Source organism: Myxine glutinosa, chromosome 8 (assembly GCF_964187855.1).
Source record: "Myxine glutinosa chromosome 8, kmMyxGlut1.1, whole genome shotgun sequence".
NCBI lineage: Eukaryota > Metazoa > Chordata > Myxini > Myxiniformes > Myxinidae > Myxine > Myxine glutinosa.
Genome location: NC_136268.1, coordinates 129,099,376 through 129,121,307, shown reverse-complemented (window position 1 = coordinate 129,121,307; position 21,932 = coordinate 129,099,376). Strand labels below are relative to the sequence as shown.

The 21,932-nt window shown below is 43.3% G+C and overlaps 1 protein-coding gene across 1 annotated transcript in view; it reads right to left on the bottom strand.

Moving 5' to 3' along the window:
* The window catches only part of LOC137433187 (uncharacterized), a 275,834-nt gene that overhangs the window by 66,657 nt on the left and 187,245 nt on the right, over nucleotides 1–21,932 (bottom strand). The window contains exons 36-41 of the mRNA XM_078783996.1: nucleotides 13,216–13,269; nucleotides 12,570–12,623; nucleotides 10,440–10,496; nucleotides 10,258–10,311; nucleotides 8,271–8,324; nucleotides 1,644–1,697 (exon numbers count right to left, since the gene is read on the bottom strand). Of these exons, the coding sequence (XP_078640122.1) occupies nucleotides 1,644–1,697; nucleotides 8,271–8,324; nucleotides 10,258–10,311; nucleotides 10,440–10,496; nucleotides 12,570–12,623; nucleotides 13,216–13,269 (327 nt within the window). The remainder of the gene's footprint in view (nucleotides 1–1,643; nucleotides 1,698–8,270; nucleotides 8,325–10,257; nucleotides 10,312–10,439; nucleotides 10,497–12,569; nucleotides 12,624–13,215; nucleotides 13,270–21,932) is intronic.

Genomic DNA, 21,932 nt, shown 5'->3' with positions numbered 1-21,932 from the left:
TATGAGCCGCGAGCATGACCTGCTTCAACATTCACTGCTGTGTGCTTTGCGTTTTCATGGCTTTCACTATCTATTAGTGCAATTAGCTGTCTTCCTTTTCCCCATTGAAACTGGCACGGCATGCATTCATGGATTTTCTTCGACATTTGCAGGATTTGCCTCGCCATTTGCGGGTTTTGTCTCGCCATTTCCAGGACTTTCATTGATCTTTGCGGATTATTGTCGACATTCTCGGGATGTGCCTCGCCATTTGCAGGTTTTATCTCGCCATTTCCGGGACTTTCATTGACCTTTGCGGATTATTGTCGACATTCTCGGGATTTGCCTCATCATTTGTGGATTTTGCCTCACCATTCGTGGTTTGTTCCTCTCTATTCGCAGATTATCGCGACTTGGGAACATATCTCCCCCTTTTACCATTAAAACAATTCCCCGCTATTCGCGGTTTCACAATTCGCGACATTTTCCAGGAACGTATCTCCCGCGAATAGCGGGGTCCGACAGTATATCGTTTTTGGCCCTATTTCTCAATTTTATAAATTAGGTCAATGTTGGCCTTTTGACCTCAAAAAATTTGATGGTTGAATTCAGTGACCTGATATGCAAACCCTCTTCAAATTTCTTTATTATTTAAGTTATTGACCTTTGGCCTGTTTACCTTTTGGACAATGTTGAGCTCAAAAATAATTTATGGTTGAATTCAGTGCACTCATATGTAAATCCTGTGGCCTCATTCTGGTTATTATTTATTAAACCTGTTGTGCTTTCAAGCGTTATTGCTGTGCATTTTGTACTCTCCAGCATAACCCTCTATTTTCAGCCCATAACATTTTGAGCCCTACAGAGTCACCCTTCAACATAACCAACTGAAAAACCAAACACTCTCACCGAAATTTATATGAAGAGAATTTGCGTCTCCCCAACTGAAATCATCACGATTATGATTTTTTTTTTTACCACTTCAAATCTACTCGTAAACACCCTGAGTGTACATCACATTTTGTAATACTCGTAAACACTACTTCAAATCCACTTGTAAGCACCCATGGTTGTCCATCAGTTTTCAACTCATTCTATCCATCAGCTCAGAAGTGCATATAAGTGAAACAAACAAACAAACACAGAAATAAACACTGCAACACACAAAGAAAGACACAATCAGACACACAGACACACAAAAAACCACACACACAATGACTTCTCAAATTATACCTTGCAATGCACTGGAGCTCACAAGTACCAATTCTCACAAGCTCACTACTCACAAGTACCAGCTCACAAATACAATACCAATTGAGTACCAGTTCACTGGTAATTCCCTGTGTGTCGTAAAAAGGCGACAAACAGGGTTGGCGGCAGGAAGGGCATCCGGCCGTAAAACATTGCTTCAAAAAGGGGACCAAAAAACAACAACAACCACGGTCCCCGAAAAGGCCAACCCCCGCTTTGCGGGGAAAAATGGCCTCTAAACGGTGGTTTTTTAATGCAAATGCATGCTCTCAAGTTTAGATTACATAATTTACTTAATTTTGTTCTGGGTTTCTGCATTTAAAAAAAATGTATTTGCTGTTCTAAATAATAGTGAATTTATATTCTTGTTTAAAAAAAGAAGTTATTAGACAGGAAAAGTATACAGCATTTACCCAAGCTCCTTGAGCTCCCTTAGGCCCAATCAGTCCAGGTAGGCCAGGATGACCCTGCAAGCAACAAGGAAAAAACAAGAAGACGTCATGCAGAGCACGATACTTGCAAAATCCGCCCCCCCACCCCTCCCCAAGAAAAAAAAATTCCATTGATACAGCAAATTGTCCATTTCATCAAGATTAAATTGACAATCTTGATCAAAGCTCGGGTCAATAGGAAGAAAAGTGACGATTATTTAGATGAAAAATGATGATTTTGGAAGGTGACCTTGAGTTGACCTTTGACCGTTTGACCTCAACAATAATTGGTTTCCCTATTTATTGACTCAATGTGCAAATGCTGTTCAATTTTCAAGTCAATCGGATGAATATTGATGATTTTTCACATTTGACCTCGAGTTGACCTTTGACCTCAAATATAGTTCATTTCCGAATTTAGTGACAATATACAAATGCTATTCAATTTTCAAGTCAATCGGATTTAAAATGGCGATTTTAGAAATTTGACCTCCAGATGACCTTTAACCTCAAAATCAATAGGCTTCTCAATTGGGACGACCTATACAACTTGGTAAAGTTTCGTGACGATCGGTTTAGAATTGTGACCTGTAGGCCAGTGACAAACAGACAAACAAACAGATGAAAAATCGGTCAGAGACCGAGGACCTGCCAGAATATACTTTTTTTTTTATCGGTCATTTTGGACAAATATGGTGGCCAAACCACGTGACCGATGACGTCATCATTATTTGTTTACTATCATCTATTTTTTAATCATTATCTAAACTAATTTATTCCTAGATTATGCTCAAGAAATTTCATCTCGATCGGATGAAGTTTTGTACTTGTCGAATGATGATGTCATAATGGACGCACCTATGACATCATCATTAACATATTTTATTCCCCATGGAGAGTTCTTTACAATGAGCCATGTCTCAATTTTTTCTATTCAGCCCTTTCGGAGATATAGAGGTGCAAAGTTTTTCGGTTTTTCCAAGATGGCGGCCGAACCACGTGACCGATGACATCATCAATTGGGCACAGTCTATTCCAGGGTAAGACAAATATGTGTGTAGTTTGGCGATTCTATGTGCAACGGTGTAGACGTAGTACTGCGAACAGACAGACAAACAGACAGACAGACAGAGAAACCAATCGATCAACATACTTGCCGGAATCTTTTCCGGCAAGTAAACAAACAGACAAACAGACAGAACCACAAACGCAACCGACCAATATCCTTGAAAAATCTTTGATTTTGCAAGTAAAAAACAGGGCATTAATTAAATTATATTATTTTTGCTTTGAATGACTTTTTACACCTTCAAAACAAGGTCAATGCATATATGTATGTTTTATCCTTTGATTCATATTGTTAGTAAAACTCAAACGACATGTAATTTAGTTTTAAGCCATAAACATTGATATCAACAGTCGTCTTCCTCAAAAACCAAGAAAGGACCTCATACTAGCTGTTCAAACCTATCACTTTGTTCCCTCATCCAAACAATCTATACTCAAATTTTTCATGAAGGAAAGGCACGAGCATCAAATATATTTTGAAGAAGCCCACCAAGTCCCCCATTTAAAAATATCAAGACACTCAGGTGATTGTCGTACAATGTCTTACTATAAGGTTGGGCCTGATTCCAGACAGATTTTGGGCATACAGACGATGGAAGTTTTGGGCAAATTATGCAGAGAAGGAAGTCAGAAGTGTGTGTTCAGGACACCAGATGGACAGGGGACAGGATAAGGAGGTTGGTATGAGAGTACATATTGTTGCAGCAAGAGGGGATGGAAGGAGCAATGGTGTTGGAATATTAATATCGGAAGATATCAGCAAGGATGTGGTCAGAGTGGAAAGATGGGAGGGACGGATAATTATGGCATGGTGGTTCATGATACAGAAACAAATGGTGTGTGTTATATCAATCCATGGGACACAGACGGAAAGGACTGAAGCAGCTAGAGAAGCAGGAAGTCATACTGGAGAAGATGATGGGATTGGTTGAGCTGGAATTTATGCTGTGCATCGTGGGAGACACTTCAAGGCGCATGTTGGTGACGAGAATGAGGTTTGGAGGAGGATAGAGAAGATCAAGGACAGAACATCAAGGGGACAACCGGATACAGGGGTGATGCACTTGCATGGGCAAAATAAGAAAGCAGCATGGAGAGCAGTGGATAAGGCAATGAATGGAAGCTGATGTGCACAGCAAGTTAGACGAGGATGGTGGGAAATGAAGATTAAAAAATTGGCTCGTAACAGCAACAAGTCAAGTGAATCCACTTGGATTCCGCCCAGGTTGGCACATGGAAATTATGATGTAGCATAATTATCATCTCGGGTCAAGATTTGAAATTATGCCATGGTTTTTGTAAAATTGCTACTAGTATTCACATTATGTACTTTCACCAAAACATACATCATCATAGAAACATACATATAATTTGGGTCCTCTGGGTCATTTGGGTCCTCTGGGTCATTTGGGTCCTCTGGGTCATTTGGGTCCTCTGGGTCATTTGGGTCCTCTGGGTCATTTGGGTCCTCTGGGTCATTTGGGTCCTCTGGGTCATTTGGGTCCTCTGGGTCATTTGGGTCCTCTGGGTCATTTGGGTCCTCTGGGTCCTCTGGGTCATTTGGGTCCTCTGGGTCATTTGGGTCATTTGGGTCCTCTGGGTCATTTGGATCCTCTGGGTCATTTGGGTCCTCTGGGTCATTTGGGTCCTCTGGGTCATTTGGGTCCTCTGGGTCATTTGGGTCCTCTGGGTCATTTGGGTCCTCTGGGTCATTTGGGTCCTCTGGGTCATTTGGGTCCTCTGGGTCATTTGGGTCCTCTGGGTCATTTGGGTCCTCTGGGTCATTTGGGTCCTCTGGGTCATTTGGGTCCTCTGGGTCATTTGGGTCCTCTGGGTCATTTGGGTCCTCTGGGTCATTTGGGTCCTCTGGGTCATTTGGGTCCTCTGGGTCATTTGGGTCCTCTGGGTCATTTGGGTCATTTGGGTCCTCTGGGTCATTTGGGTCCTCTGGGTCATTTGGGTCCTCTGGGTCATTTGGGTCCTCTGGGTCATTTGGGTCATTTGGGTCCTCTGGGTCATTTGGGTCCTCTGGGTCATTTGGGTCCTCTGGGTCATTTGGGTCCTCTGGGTCATTTGGGTCCTCTGGGTCCTCTGGGTCATTTGGGTCCTCTGGGTCATTTGGGGCCTCTGGGTCATTTGGGTCCTCTGGGTCATTTGGGTCCTCTGGGTCCTCTGGGTCATTTGGGTCCTCTGGGTCATTTGGGTCCTCTGGGTCATTTGGGTCCTCTGGGTCATTTGGGTCCTCTGGGTCATTTGGGTCCTCTGGGTCATTTGGGTCCTCTGGGTCATTTGGGTCCTCTGGGTCCTCTGGGTCATTTGGGTCCTCTGGGTCATTTGGGTCCTCTGGGTCATTTGGGTCCTCTGGGTCATTTGGGTCCTCTGGGTCATTTGGGTCCTCTGGGTCATTTGGGTCCTCTGGGTCATTTGGGTCATTTGGGTCCTCTGGGTCCTCTGGGTCATTTGGGTCCTCTGGGTCATTTGGGTCCTCTGGGTCATTTGGGTCCTCTGGGTCATTTGGGTCCCCTGGGTCATTTGGGTCATTTGGGTCATTTGGGTCCTCTGGTTCATTTGGGTCCTCTGGGTCATTTGGGTCCTCTGGGTCATTTGGGTCCTCTGGGTCATTTGGGTCCTCTGGGTCATTTGGGTCCTATATTCCTATCCTATAACATATATATCCTATAACCTATCCTATATATATCCTATATCATATAACATATATCCTATATATCCTATAACATAACATATAACAAATATATCCTATATTATGTACTAGCGAGCGGCCGCGTACCAGCCAAAGGGGTAGCCCATGGTTAGCCGAAATATAGATTTGATGACGTCATGTTTACACATCTGAGCGACAGAAACTGGCTACACATCTGAGCGACAGAAACGGAGCTTCACTTTTGGAGAGACAGAAATTCCCAGGCAAACGCTATAAACCTGTGCGTTAATAAAGATTCAGGACATGAAGTGGGGGGGGGGGGGGGGGGGGGGGGGGGTTGGGACCGCCGAGTGCTGAAGCGCGTAAAAATCGTCTGTCCTCAGTTGCAACACTCACTACCGAGGTCAAAACTGCTTCTGGAAGCAATGTCAGCACAACAACTGTTCGCCGGGAGCTTCATGAAATGGGTTTCCATGGCTGAGCAGCCGCACACAAGCCTAAGATCACCATGCGCAATGCCCAGCGTCGGCTGGAGTGGTGTAAACCTCGCCACCATTGGAGTCTGGAACAGTGGAAACACGTTTTCTGGAGTGATGAATCATGCTTCACCATCTGGCAGTCTGACGGACTAATCTGGGTTTGGCGGATGCCAGGAGAACACTACCTGCCCGAATGCATAGTGCCAACTGTAAAGTTTGGTGGAGCAGGATTAATGGTCTGGGCCTGTTTTTAATGGTTCGGGCTCAGCCCCTTAGTTCCAGTGAAGGGAAATATTAACGCTACAGCATACAATGACATTCTAGACGATTGTGTGCTTCCAACTTTGTGGAAACAGTTTGGGTAAGGCCCTTTCCTGTTTCAGTATGGCAATGCCCCCATGCACAAAGCGAAGTCCATACAGAAATGGTTTGTCGAGATTGGTGTGGAAGAACTTGACTGGCCTGCACAGAGCCCTAACTTCAACCCCATCAAACACCTTTGGGATTAATTGGAACGCCGACTGCGAGCCAGGCCTAATCGCCCAACATCAGTGCCCGACCTCACTAATGTTCTTGTGGCTCAATGGAAGCAAATCCCCGCAGCAATGTTCTAACATCTAGTGGAAAGCCTTCCCAGAAGAGTGGAGGCTGTTGTAGCAGCAAAGGGTCCCACTCCATATTAATGCCCATGATTTTGGAATGATATGTTTGACAAGCACATATGGGTGTGATGTTCGGGTGTCCACATACTTTCGGCCATGTGTTGTATGTATGAGAGACGCTTTAGATTTTGCAGGATTGAAGGACAGGTCTAATTGTGCAAATATGGAAGAGGAAGGGCAATGTAGAGGATCAGTGGGTGTACATAGGCATTACACCCCTCCCCCTGTAACACTCCATAACGTTTGGGAGCAAGGAATAGGGAAAAGGCCAAGGGCGAAAGGTAATGGTGGCTTCGGTATAAAAAGCGGGCTGTAAGCAAGCGCGACACTCAGAGCCCTGGGTTTGAATCAAATGACAGACAATGGATTGTGGAAATCGGATCAAGGAGTGGCTGAATGCATTGCAATGAGGCTTCTGGATCATCTAAGTGGGCAGAGCAAGACCGCAGATAACAAAGCACCCAAGGGCGCTAGATCAAGGCTTGCAGAGCACATGAATGTGCTGAATTAGGCCATGGAATGCCCAATCCAGAATACTGGTCGAGAAGCACCTCAGCATACTGAGCTAGTTCACAGAGTGTTTAAGCATGTGTAGCACATCAGTATTCTGCGCTTGGCCGTGGATCGCCGAAGGTGCGCTGCCTCAACCATTGCACAGCTCTTGTCAGTACTACCACCTTCTCACTGTGCCTTTATATTGGTTAAGGTAAAGGTATAAGAGCTTCAATCTGTGTGTGGCTCAAATGTGTGCTGAGTCTTGTCAGACCTGACACCTTCGTACCACACCTTTGGCCCGGTTAAAGAGAAGGGTATGATCGTCAATGTTTGTGCAGTGTGAGTGTGTGCTGAGCACTTGTCAGGGCTATACCACCTCTTACAGCACTTTTGGGCCAGGTGCAAAAAGAGTTACTTCAATTGCATTCTGCTGGTGAGTGTCGCTGAAGTTTTGACCTGCAGTGCATGTGGCATACAAAGAGTGCACACACAAGGGGGATCTGTATATCTGTTTTGCATCGTAGTTGGAAACAGGAGGCAGGGCAGGTATGGCTTGTGAGCTTCGTGTGCTTCTACTTAAAGAGCTGTTATTCCCATCCATCTCTCATTCTTTGCTTACACTGCATGAACTAAACCAGAGTCGGTTGCGTAATGGTTAGAATCCGAGTCTAGGAGGTTGGCGGTTCGAACCACGGCTGAATCATATTAAAGACTTTAAAAATAAAAAATACTCTGCATGTAGGAGAGCTGACAACTGTACTTAGATTGTCCTGTCACTTTGTGTTAAGTGACAACTAAAGCCTGACTGTTTGTTGAACTTTCTTAATATTTTGAAGAAATCTGAATGTTAGGTTTTAGACCATCAATAATTTTCAGCAGGAAGATCTGTAGTAATTTTGGTGTAATTTGGGTGATAGGTCCATAAACACAAAACAGCAACAGCAGATGCAAAAACAACATTGATTTGTTCAACAATTGTATTTTCATCCAAATACAATCAAACAATTATTTATTGGTCTTAACAATGGTGAACAGCTGCTGCCAAAAGCTAATTATCCTCGGTCAACACATTGCTTAAGAGAAGAAGAAACCTTCGATTACACAGACTTTAAAAGAAACAAACGATTTCAAGCAACACTCGTGTTTTTTTTGCATTTAGATCACCATCATTTCACCTCTTCAACCACGTTTCTCATCGATATTATTTCAAGGATCTCGGAAGAAAGCAGAGATGATCTCTTACTGGTTTGCCTTGCTGTCCAGATGCTCCATGTGGACCAGTAAACCCACTCTGACCCTGGAAATCAGAAAGAAATAGTTGAGACAATGGCCTCGCAAGCAGTCTTCATTCTAGAACCTTCCATACCCTAACTGTAATCACTGGAAGTGACAATACATAGTTACCATGTTAGCATTGGATGTAGTCATAAAAATCCCATCATACAAATCACCTTAATAACATGGTCACCATAACGCATCGGTAGAGAAGTGACCATGTAAAGTTTGAAAGAAAACAAAAAAGATCCCTTTAAAACACTGTTGTCCATACCTCGACGAAAACGTCATTTTTGTTAAGAATAAGAAGCATAAGTTTTATTTCCAAGCAATCTGCCGCATGCACATTTGTGGCATTGCAGTATTTTATCAGCTTCATTTTGGTCTTTATTCTCCTGCCCTCTCACCTCTTGGCTCAACCCCGATCCGTCAAGTTTGTATGCATTCTCCTAGAATCCCTTTCCTTTTGACAGACCACCCACCCCCATCTCTGTAAAACTTCACATTCACTTCCAGTCATTCAACCCCCTCTTCTCTCATCTGTGGATTCATCCCGAGTCTGTTATCTCATTAATTTTTTTCTGGGATTTCAAGCTGATTCCCATTTCTACCTGTGTATGACATTTATTACACCCACTGGGAGCATATTCTTTTTTCACCTGCAACTCCTTTCCTTATGCCGTGTTGGATCTGTTTATTCTTATCCTACTTTCCCCCCCTTCACCCCGCTTTGTGTCTGATGCATTACCCCTTGTTGTTCCACTTTTTCTTGAGCCTCGACACAGGCAGATATATTTTATTAAGAACGCCTGGTCAGGAGTTAATTTTTGAGACCATTGACAGTATCATACTTTGGAACTTTTGTGATTAGTGACAAAGCTTATTTTTCATGAACTTTGAAGGAGTGCAAATCATTTTGTCAAATCAATAATCACAAAGCACCATTCTTGCAGTCCCTTTGTCGCTCTATTATCCTGGGAGAGAACAGTTCTGCTGTTGAGCTGGTGGATGGCAAATATACCAACATTAGCTGGAGGCCCAAGCCCAAAGTCATCGAAGGGTAAACTCTTCGTCTTTTGACCAACTAGGACGTGCCCGTACGTGGGTGCCCGTTCGGAAAAACATTCCAAACCGCGTGGCAGTAACGACCACAGAACCCCCCCCTCTATTTACATGAAATGGTTTGGTCCATTCGCAAAGCCAAAGCGAACGACCACAGAACCCCCCCCTCTATTTACATGAATGGTTTGGTCCATTCGCAAAGCCAAAGCGAACGGCGAACGGCTAAATCGCCATAGCTCGGTAACTACTTGTCCGATTAATATGAAACCTTGAAAAGGCACATCCTCGGGTCCCCAGCAATATACCTGGCAAGTTTCAAGTATATCGGACCCGTGGTTGTCGAGAAACAGCGGTCACAGACATACAGACATACAGAGATTACTGGAATTATAGATAGATAGTGGGTGGGTTTATTGCCGGCACCCTAACTAAATTCCAAATTCCTGCCCTAATGTGCATGGGTGCTGCATGAGCGACACGGCGAAGCGATCGACACGTAACAATGCAACCGATAGGTGGAACTGGTCATTTACTCCCGGTCCAATAGTCAATCATGAACGATGATAGTAATGCTAACTTTGTCGCTTTTCCTTGGGAACCTTCTCGAAATGAGATTTCCAAACCGTTCTGTCATTACTATTTCCCAAGGAAAAGCAACAAAGTTAGCATGCAGTAAACAGAACCGTGCTAAAAAATGCTGAGAGTAAACAACGTGGAATATGTGACAGCCGAATTAAGTTGAGGCTTTGCATTTGTGCATTAAAAATACTTCCTTAGAGAGCTCATCAAACGTTCAAGAGTAAATACGAAAGTCATTTACAAGAGGGATAGAGGTAGTTTTTGGAACGAGTTGTGAAAATGTATGGCCTGTTTGTTGGTTTTGCATCACGTACAGGGTAGCCTGTGTCGCCAGGCTCCCCCTTCCCTCCAGTTTTTCCAGAAGGACCCTGTCAGTTAAAAATAAAATGAAAACAGACATGCTGGTAAGAAAGAATGATAACAGTCTCACAGAGTAAAATAGGATTACATAATTTGTTACAAAGATCCAGGCATTGGTTTGTTTGTTTACACTTACTGGGAGTCCAGGTGGTCCTGGAGGCCCATATCTTGCTCCAGGTTCACCAGGTTCACCCTGTAAAAGACCAAATTATGTAAACAGAATAAACATTAACCTATTGAACATTGGAAGCTATAATAGGTTAGCTTTGTGAGCTTTGATTTCTGGATATAAAATAATTACAATTATAAATTATAAAAGATTATAAAAGAATTTGGCCTCGTCACAAAATCAACTTGTCCACCAAGTTTCGTCTGAATGAATCCATGACGTTTTAAAATATCCTGCTCACAGACAGGCAGACAGGGGTGAAAACATAACTTCGGTCCACATTCGGTGACGGAGATAATAATAATGGTAACAATACTGTTTTTTCTTTATATACGATTTGAAAAATACAAATAACAGTTTGCTTTTACATGTTTTGGCAGAGTCGTCATGCTCGTGAGGCTTCCAAAATAAATGGCAAAATGGAATGAATGAAAAACATTCCGTTTTGTCATGGATTGACAAAGTTATCCCTTTAGCAGCTCACACGAGAAGCTGGAACACACACACATTGACAACCCAGCGAATGAGCTTGGGGGAAGAGACATCACTTCCTGGGACATTCTGGATACGAGCGACGCCATTACGATTATTTTGACGTCACATAATATCCGCGCATTTATAATGGCGCAATTAAGGAGAAATTTCCTCTTCCCCATGTTTGCCAAACTAATAACCTATGATTGCTTGTCCATGATCTATTCTTCTTAAATGCTGAGCATCACACAAAGAAGCAACTCCCACCATCTTTTAAATCTTTGGTGTGATGAGGCCAAGGTCAAAATCGATCCGCCAATTGATCAGGCTCAGAGCAGACGCTCCAACCATTATGCCACATATCTATTTAAAGGATACTTGATTTAGAAACTTTCTCACATCAGAGTTGTTTAGTATAGGTTTGATTCGTGGCAGAATAGGTTTTAAGTACAATCTACAAAGATTACATTTCATGTTTACTAGATAGCTGTCATGCATGAATTCCTTCAAGTTATAGCGATATGCACAAGCAGAACTTTTAATCGAGCCATCACTTGCTAATTAATGTATAGCACGAGCAGAACTTTTAGTCGAGCCATCACTTGCTAATGAATGGAAGGCACTAGCAGAACGTTTAGTCGAGCCATCACTTGCTAATTAATGGAAGGCACTAGCAGAACGTTTAGTCGAGCCATCACTTGCTAATTAATGGAAAGCACTCACAGAACTTTTAGTCGAGCCATCACTTGCTAATTAATGGAAGGCACTAGCAGAACGTTTAGTCGAGCCATCACTTGCTAATTAATGGAAAGCACTCACAGAACTTTTAGTCGAGCCATCACTTGCTAATGAATGTAAAGCATTTGCAGAACCTTTAGCGAGCCATCACTTGCTAATTAATGGAAAGCACTCGTAGAACTTTTAGTCGAGCCATCACTTGCTAATAAATGTCAAGCCTTAGCAGAACTTTTAGACGAGCCATCACTTGCTAATGAATGGAAGGCACTAGCAGAACGTTTAGTCGAGCCATCACTTGCTAATGAATGGAAAGCACTAGCAGAACTTTTAGTTGAGCCATCACTTGCTAATGAATGGAAGGCACTAGCAGAACGTTTAGTCGAGCCATCACTTGCTAATGAATGGAAAGCACTAGCAGAACGTTTAGTCGAGCCATCACTTGCTAATGAATGGAAAGCACTAGCAGAACCTTTAGTTGAGCCATCACTTGCTAATGAATGGAAGGCACTAGCAGAACCTTTAGTTGAGCCATCACTTGCTAATGAATGGAAAGCACTAGCAGAACCTTTAGTTGAGCCATCACTTGCTAATGAATGTAAAGCACTCGCATAACTTTTAGTTGAGCAATCACTTGCTAATGAATGTATAGCACTCGCAGAACTTTCAGTTGAGCCATCACTTGCTAATGAATGCAAAGCACCAGCAGAACTTTCAGTCGAGCCATCACTTGCTAATTAATGTGTATACAGTCATACACACTTGAGCTGATCGTTAAGGTCAAAATTGGAAAGGGAGATCAGTGTAATTACTGCAAGCATCATCTGTAAAAAAAATCATCTGACCTGACTTTACAACCACCCTTCATACAACCACCCCTCTTCTCACCTTCAACCCCTTTGGACCGGCAGGTCCTTGCAGACCAGGTGGGCCAAGATGTCCCTAAGGGGAAAAAAACATGATGTTAAAACATCATTGTTTATCTTTTTATAACTGCAGTTAAAATATTTTCGATGTGATGCTAATATATTCTTATGGACGTTCAGTGCACTGGAAATATCTCAAATTCTACCTCATCAGTCCTCCCCTGGAAATGCAATGGCAAACCAATCAGTGTATCCTTCACATAATGATACTTTGGCGGCACCAACTCTATCTTCTATCCAATAATTTGTACTCGACAGACCAATCGAACTGGGCGTCCCGTCTGCTGGGCCGACTCATACACTAATATTTGTATGCTTTTGTGGACTTTGATGTACATAAACTAGGTGCAAATGAGACAGACAACTTTACATTCTCAAAGTCAAATGGCATAGACATCAATACACCAACCCCCCTGCTGGTACCAAACTACAGAGGGAGTTGTATGCAGTTTTCTTACAAATCAAATCCAAAAACAAACATTTCAGAGTTGAGCTTTGAAGAGAAAATCGTGGATGGACAATGCTTGTATAAGGCCTACCATGTAATCACAACTTTTTATGCTGGACAGAAAGCTGTGCTTCAATATAGCACAGAAGCGTGTCCTTACCGAATATCCAGGGATGCCTTCTTCGCCGGGTGCTCCAATTATGCCGGGGTATCCCTTAAAGGAAATCAGAGCAATCAATATACAATTTGTACCTCACAAAGTACGAGTGTAAACAATGTTAATTCAACATTCCAAGTATGATCATAATGTTACATCCATTTTTACATCTCTCTCCCTGCAAATTGGATTCCCAATCATAAATTGATAATGTGATGTTGTTGTACAATGACAGAAAGCAAAGCTGTTCAAGAATAACTCTAAATTGTCAGCTTTGACACAATGTCAATGGCTTATTACTATTAATGGCTCGTCAATGGCACAAAGTAGTAGGCTTATTTGGCAAATTCTAAAGGTTTTTCAAATGAGATATTCATTTTTTGGCATGTGCTAGACGTCACAAAAGTCTAACACATGCCAAAAAAAAAGAAATAATAAGAATATTGGAAAATAAATAAAAACACATTTACATATTTTCTTCCTAACTACACTACCGGTCAAAAGTTTTAGAACACCTCAATTTTTCCAGTTTTTATTGAAATATAAGCAATTCAAGTCCAGTGAATAACCTGAAATGGTACAAAGGTAAGCAGTAAACTGCTCGAGGTTAAAAATAAAGTTTAGGTTAGCAAAAATGGGAAAATAATGTAAATTGCAGTTATATTGTAAAAATAAAAGAACTTCTTCAGGGAACAAGTAATGGGTTAACAACTTACAGCTGTTCTGCAGCAATGTAAGTAATTTAAGCCTTGAAAGTTGATGCAAACAATTCCTACAGGTGTCCCAACCTCTGCTGATTACTTGATTACAAACCCCCTGTCTGTATAAAAGCAGTATTGGAACAGACTGTTATTACACCTTCTGAAGCCTTATTTGGACAATATTGCACTGCAGGAAGTAGTACATTGGAAACTGGAGGAAACTCTGACAGGAAGAGGTCTGGCAGACCCAAATCCACAACAGAATCAGAAGACAAGTTTCTGAGAGTCAACAGCTTGCGTGATAGGCGGCTCACAGGACAACAGCTTCAAGCACAGCTTAACACTGGTCGAAGTAAGCAAGTCTCAGTTTCAACTGTGAAGAGAAGACTTCAAGCTGCAGGTTTGACAGGTCGAGTGGCAGTAAGAAAGCCATTGCCAAGATTGCAAACTAAGAAAAAGAGGCTTGCCCGGGCCATGAAGCACCGCCAGTGGACTACTGAAGACTGGAAGAAGGTCTTATGGACCGATGAATCAAAATTAGAAATCTTTGGTTCATCACGCAGGGTTTTTGTATGCCGTCGAGTAGGCGAAAGGATGGTTCCTCAGTGTGTGACACCAACTGTCAAACATGGAGGAGGGAGCGTGATGGTCTGGGGCTCTTTTGCTGGATCCAGTCGGCGACTTGCACAGACTGACTGGCACCCTGAACCAAAAGGGCTACCACAGCATTTTGCAGTGCCATGCAATACCCTCTGGTATATGCCTAGTTGGTCAGGGGTTCATCCTACAGCAAGATAATGACCCTAAACACACCTCCAGGCTATGTCAAAACTACCTTCGAGGAAAAGAACAAGACGGTAGGCTTCAAATCATGGAATGGCCAGCACAGTCTCCAGACTTAAACCCCATCGAGCTGGTTTGGGATGAACTGGACAGAAGGGTGAAAGCAAAGCAACCTACAAGTGCAACACATTTGTGGGAACTTCTGCAACAGTGTTGGGAAGAACTTCCCGAACAATATTTCATTTCCATTGTAGAAAGAATGCCACGGGTGTATTCGGCGGTTATATCTGCAAAATGTGGCTACTTTGCCAAGTCAAAAATTTTAATTAAATTTAGTTAAACAAAATGATTCTATGATTTCTTTTTTATCTCCTATTGTTTATTTGTTCTATGCTTAATTTCAGAGTACATTGAGACATTAAACTGCGTAAATTTCAATAAAAACGAAAAATTGAGGTGTTCAAAAACTTTTGACCGGTAGTGTGTGAGTAATCGAGTATATAATAATAATGATGATAATACAGTATGTACCATACTCCTTAGAGAGCGTCAGTACTGCCGAAGGAGTTTCTTGGCAAGGGCAACACTGGATGGGTTGCCATTTCTTTCCCAGCAGTAGTCAGGGAAGGAATTTTGAATTTGCCCAGGGTGTTGGCAATAGCTCGCCTACTCTTCACGAAGGACACCGGGATTTTTAACATCCACTAGCTAATGTCAGCAGAGAGGTCGCCCAGTTTAACATCATCCATCCAAGGGACGGCACACACATTGATGCATCACCCTGCCTGTGAAACTTCGGAATGCCAGTTTTCAGCTGGGTCGAAATTCAAACACAGGTTAGACAGTTCAGAGATGAGTCGCGGAACTCTAGACTTATCTGTCAGCATGTGTGTCTATGTATATATATTTACTGACAGGTAGGTCTCGAAAGTATTAACACCCCTTGACCTGTTCACATAGTTTTGTTTCAGCTTGAATTTAAATGGATTAAATTGAGATTTTTGTCACTGATCTGCACATAATAACCCATAATAACCCATAATGTCAAAAGTATTAAAAAAAAAATTCTGAAAATTTTTACACATTAATTTAAAATTAAAAACTGAAGTATTGAACATAAAAAACTAAAAACGGAAGTAGTGAAGTATTGAACCCTAGTTGCTATGACACAACAAATTGAGCTCAGGTGCATCCAGTTTCCTTTGATCATCCTTGAGATGTCTCTACAACTTGATTGAAGTCCACCTGTGGCCAATACAATTGGTTAGACATGATTTAGAAAGAAATACACCTTTCTATATGAGGTCCCACAGTTGACAGTGCATGTCAGAGCAGAAACTCTTGTGAAACATTTCAGAGCAGAAAATATATAATTGTGAGGAGGCATAGATCTGGGGAAGGGTATAAAACAATTTCTAGAGTGTTGAAAGTTCCCAAGAGCACAGTGAGCTGCATCTTTAGGAAATGGAAAGAATACGGAACTACTCAGACTCTTCCTCGAGCTGGCCATCCGACCGAACTGATCAACCAGGCAAGAAGCACCTTGGTCAAGGAGGTGACCAAGAGACCAATGACCACTCTGACAGAACTACAGAGTTCCTTGGCTGAGATGGGAGAACCTGCCGGAAGGACAACAGTCTCTGCAGCACTTCACAAATCAAGGCTTTATGGGAGAGTGGCTAAACGGAAGCAACTTCTGAGAGAAAGGCACATGACAGCGCCCCTGGAGTTTGCAAAAAAGGCACTTGAAGACTGCGAGCATGAGGCAAGCGATTATGTGGTCTGATGAGATGAAAATTGAACTCTGTGGCATGAATGCAGGTGGAAACTGAGCACAGCTCATCACCCATCTAACATCATCCCGACTGTTACGGCTCCCGGATTTAGGTGAATTACTATTCATGTCATTGCTTATTAATGTTTATTCTATTAAAGGTTGTTGTGGTTAAATGGTTAGAGAGGCTCCGGATAACAGGAGACCGGAAGGGATAGTGAACCGGGAGAAGAAAAGAGAGACACGAGGTCCTGGAGAAGGCGGCCATCTTCTGCTCATCGCCCAGCTCCGACGCGAGCGGTGTCGATATTGAGCAGCGTGGGGAACGCTGCGTTTGAAAGCCCGTCTGGCGAGAGGAGTTACCTGCGCGGGGTAATTACCGGTTACGCGTCAAGTTGCCGTGGGTTCGCGCACGGAACCAAGCGTCCGGCACAGTTCGCCTCAACGTCTACAAGGACGCGTACGGGTCGCACCTTGGGCCTCGCGCGCTTTGCGAGCCGTGCTTTGCTTTGCCCGCTTTGCTTTGCAAGGAGGTGTGCGCTGCAGCAGCTGTTCCCGGTACGCGACGTGCACGTTTGGAGCACGTCAGCCAGGGGTCCGTTCAACCGCCTGTGTGCGGAGAAGTCGACCTTCACCTTGGTCTGGAGGGGCCCAGAGACATTGTGAGGGACAGTGACCATTGAGGGATCGTGAGTGGGGAAATGGAGAAATATATGAGATGGCCATCTTAGTAATATTGCGGATTGATTGTTGATTGTTGTTGATGGATTGAGAATATATTATTAATTAATCCGGATCCTTGGTGTGGGGTTGCTTATTGACCTGAATTGTTTGTGTCTTTCATATTGATTGCATTACGAACGCATATAAATCAGAGATCTTTCTGGCGGGGTCCTCCCACGGCCCGGGGGTCACCAAGACCAGGTAGTTACCGGGAGGACCACGTAACACGACCATGAAGCATGGTGATGGCAGCATCATGCTATGGGGATGCTTTTTAGTGGCAGTGACTGGGAGATTTGTAAGGATAGAGGGAACTATGAATGGAACCAAATACAGGCAAATCCCTGAGGAGAACCTGATTCAGAGCATACAAGCATTACGCCCAGGTCCCCCGTCGGTGAAGTGATGTGAGTTGACAAAGTTGAAGCCGCAAGGTGGCCATCTTGGATTTTGACGTGGTGACCCAATTTTCAATAGCGTTCTTCCTTATGCATAGATACAACCACACACCAGATTAGAAGTTGGTACTTCGCTTATTTTTCAAGATATTTCGCTCACAATGTTCAGACATATATATGGTGGCGGCCATCTAGGATTTTGATGTGGCGACCGAATTTTCAAGAGCTTTCTTCCTTATGCCTAGGTACACCCACACACCAGATTAGAAGTTTGTACTTTGCTAATTTTTCAAGATATTCTGCTCACAAGGTTCAGACATGCATGGCGGTGGCCATCTTGGATTTTGACGTGGCGACCCAATTTTCAATAGCGTTCTTCCTTATGCATAGATACACCCACACACCAGATTAGAAGTTGGTACTTCGCTAATTTTTCAAGATATTCCGCTCACAAGGTTCAGACATGCATGGCGGTGGCCATCTTGGATTTTGACGTGGCGACCCAATTTTCAATAGCGTTCTTCCTTATGCGTAGATACACCCACACACCAGATTAGAAGTTAATAGTTCGTTTATTTTTCAAGATATTCCGCTCACAAGGTTCAGATACACATGGCGGCGGCCATCTTGGATTTTGACGTGGCGACCCAATTTTCAATAGGTTTCTTCCTTATGCCGAGATACACCCACACACCAAATTAGAAGTTGGTACCTCGCTTATTTTTCAAGATATCCCGCTCACAAGGTTCAGACATACATGGCGTCAGACATACATGGCGGTGGCCATCTTGGATTTTGACGTGGGTTGCACCCACATAACAAATTGGAATTCGGCCCTTCGCTTACGCACGCACACATGCACGCACGCACGCCCGCATGCACGGACACAGGGGAAAACCATAGTCCCCCTTTCGCTCCGCGGTGCAACGGGGGACAAAAATAAAACAATTGGTAACTGAGCACACCCCTGCAAGTACCGGGGTTTGTTCCATTACCAATCAGCTTGAAGAGCACTCGCCAAGTGGCTTAAGCACTCAAGCAAGCACTCCATCAAAATGGTTGATGAGGAATATATATGTACAGTCACGTGAAAAAGTAAGTACACCCCTACATTTATCACTACTTCAAATACCTAAAATTAGAATCAAGTGCACCAGCTCAGGTGCAAATTATTAGAACATCGTTAGAGAGGATCTTGGAGGAACCTGTCTTATTTAAACCGCAGACATTTAGTTTGGTTTGCTCTTTGTTGTTGAAGTGTGCGGCGTCCCCATGCCGAGATCAAAAGAGCTTTCTGAGGCCTTCAGAAAGAAGGTTATAGATGCCTACGAGTCTGGGAAGGGATTTAAAAAGATCTCCAAACAATTTGAAATCAATCATTCGACTGTCCGGAAGATCATCTGCAAGTGGAGAAGATTCCAAACAACTGCCAACTTGTTCAGGCCAGGCCGCCCCAGCAAGTTCAGCCCGAGAGCAGACCGCAAGATGCTGAAAGAGGTCTCGAAGAACCCCAGAATGTCATCACGGGACCTACAGGTAGCTCTTGCCACTGTTGATGTCAAAGTGCACGAGTCTATCATTAGAAAGAGGCTGCACAAATTTGATCTACATGGGAGGTGTGCCAGGAGGAAACCTTTGCTGTCTAGAAAGAACATCAGGGCAAGACTAAAGTTTGCCAAAGAACACCCCGGCAAAGTCCAGCACTTCTGGAACAATGTGCTCTGGACAGATGAGTCAAAGGTAGAGCTATTTTGCCACAGTACCAGAAGACATGTTTGGCGAAAACCAAAGACAGCATTTGACCACAAGAACCTGATACCAACTGTAAAGCATGGTGGTGGAAATATTATGGTTTGGGGCAGCTTTGCTGCATCAGGGCTTTGGCAGCTCACCATTATAGAATCCACTATGAATTCTTCATTGTACCAGAGGGTGCTTGAGGATAATGTGAGGCCATCTGTCGGAGAAGTTGAAGCTCAACCGAAGGTGGACCTTGCAACATGACAATGACCCTAAACATACCAGTAAATCCACCAAGGAATGGATGAAAAGAAAGAAATGGAGGGTTCTGGAATGGCCAAGTCAAAGCCCGGATCTAAATCCCATTGAGATGTTGTGTGGGGATTTGAAACGAGCTGTGCATGGAAGAAACCCCTCAAACATCGCACAGCTTAAATAATTCTGCATGGAGGAGTGGGCAAAAATTTCTCCCAGTCGATGTCAGAGACAGGTAGACAGTTATAAGAAACGCCTACTTGAGGTTGTTTCTGCCAAAGGGGGCAATACCACCTATTAGAGCCAAGGGTGTACTTACTTTTTCCACATGCAAAATTTGCATTTATGTTTATTTAAATAATACAATGGGCTACAAAATGTAAATGTTTCATGATATTTGTTATATTATATCACCTTTATTTACCAATATTGTTGAAATGAAGATCAAATAGCTGTATGTTGAAATATGTTGATAAAGTCAAAACTTTACATGGGGTGTACTGTACTTACTTATTCACGTGACTGTATATACACATACAGACATACATACATACATACAGACATACATACATATAGAGATAGATGAGGTAACAGCGCACAGATCAAGTCCCATCACAGCACTTGCCACACGACCTCTTAGTAACAAGTGTCGTCCACCACACTAACACATTGTCTCTGCCCTGCTGATCACCAGTTCGGAGGTTTGCAGTAAGAAATAATAAATTTAACGAAAGGAGCACACTGACCACGTGTCATGACACTGACATACAACAAACAAACAACATGCATTTTAAGGCCATTTTTTCCCTGCTAGAACGGGGGTTAGCCTTGCGGTCCCCATGACAATCTTCTCCATTTTGCCCTATTTTCTGCATCTCTCCTTGTTAACCCCCTTGCCTGCATTTCTTCTTCCACCATCTTCAGCCAAGTCTTTCTCGGTCTTCCACGTACTCTACTTCCTTCTACATTCATTTCCATCACTCTTCTCAACCAGTCACTTTCATCCTTCCTCAACACATGACCAAACCATCTCAACCTGTTCCTCTTCACAGCATCAATCACAGGTTCTATTCCCATCATCTTTCGCAACTCATCATTTGTCTTCCTCTCTCTCTCAACAATACTCCGCACATCCATCGAACCATTTGCATTTCCACCCTTTCCAGCCTTCGTTGCTGCTCTACGTTAATTACCCATGTCTCGCTCCCATAAATCATAACACTTCTCACACATGCAGCATACACCTTTCCCTTCAGCTTCAACGACACTCCCTTCCTCATCAGCACGCCACTCAGTTCCCGAAACTTCTTCCATGCACATCTCACTCCAGAAACCGTTGCCGAGTCTGATCCACCTTCTCCATTCAGCATGTCTCCGAGGTAGCAAAATGTTTTCACACCTTCCAGCTTCATGCCGTCTCCAAGATCCAACTCAACATTTCCTCCATCTGCAGCTCTCTCTGTGCACACCTTACATTTGAATGTAGCTGCCACACTGGTTAATGACCCTCTCAGACCACTACATTTTTGATGAACCCACTCAGCGCACATTGTACATTGAATGGAGTTCACTCCGACACCCTTCCTGCACACAGCACATGGCCACTTCCCAGTTCTTTCCACTTCACCACATGCTTTACCACTTGCCATCACCTTCGTCTTTCCGATATTCAACTTCAGACCTTTTGTCTCCATACATTCCTTCCACTTGTTCATCTTTTCCTTCAGTCCATCCATACTTTCCGCAATCAACACCAGATCATCTGCATACAACAACTCCCATGGTAAACCCTCCTTTACGTTCTGAGCCAGCACCTCCATCACAGCTACAAATAGCAGTGGACGTAGTACCGGCCCCTGATGCACTCCCACCTTCACCTCAAATTCACCACTGTTCCCGTCCTTCGTCCTTACAGCTGTGCGCACTCTTTTGTACATTGCCATCACTACTCTGATCAACCATTCCTCCACTCCTAACTTCCTCAATGCCCATGTCACTACTTCTCATGGAACCCTATCGAATGCTTTCTCCAGATACTGACTGACATGACACTGACATAAATGTGCATAATGTTTATGTGCATGACAATTTGTCATGTATATAACCAAATTTTGTCTCTTGAATTACCAAATTTTGTCACCCATTTTAAGAACAAGATAAATGTGTCCCTGGAAATGCAGTGACAGCAGAAACAGTAAAGAGTTATAAAATTGAGTTTGATAAGTCTTTAGAAATAGTGGGGATAGGGTGGTACTTATGGATATTGGGATGATTGCACAGACTTGATGGGCCTAATGGCCTAAAATGTATTTTTTATGCCTCCACTGATGGTCACCGGAGGCATTA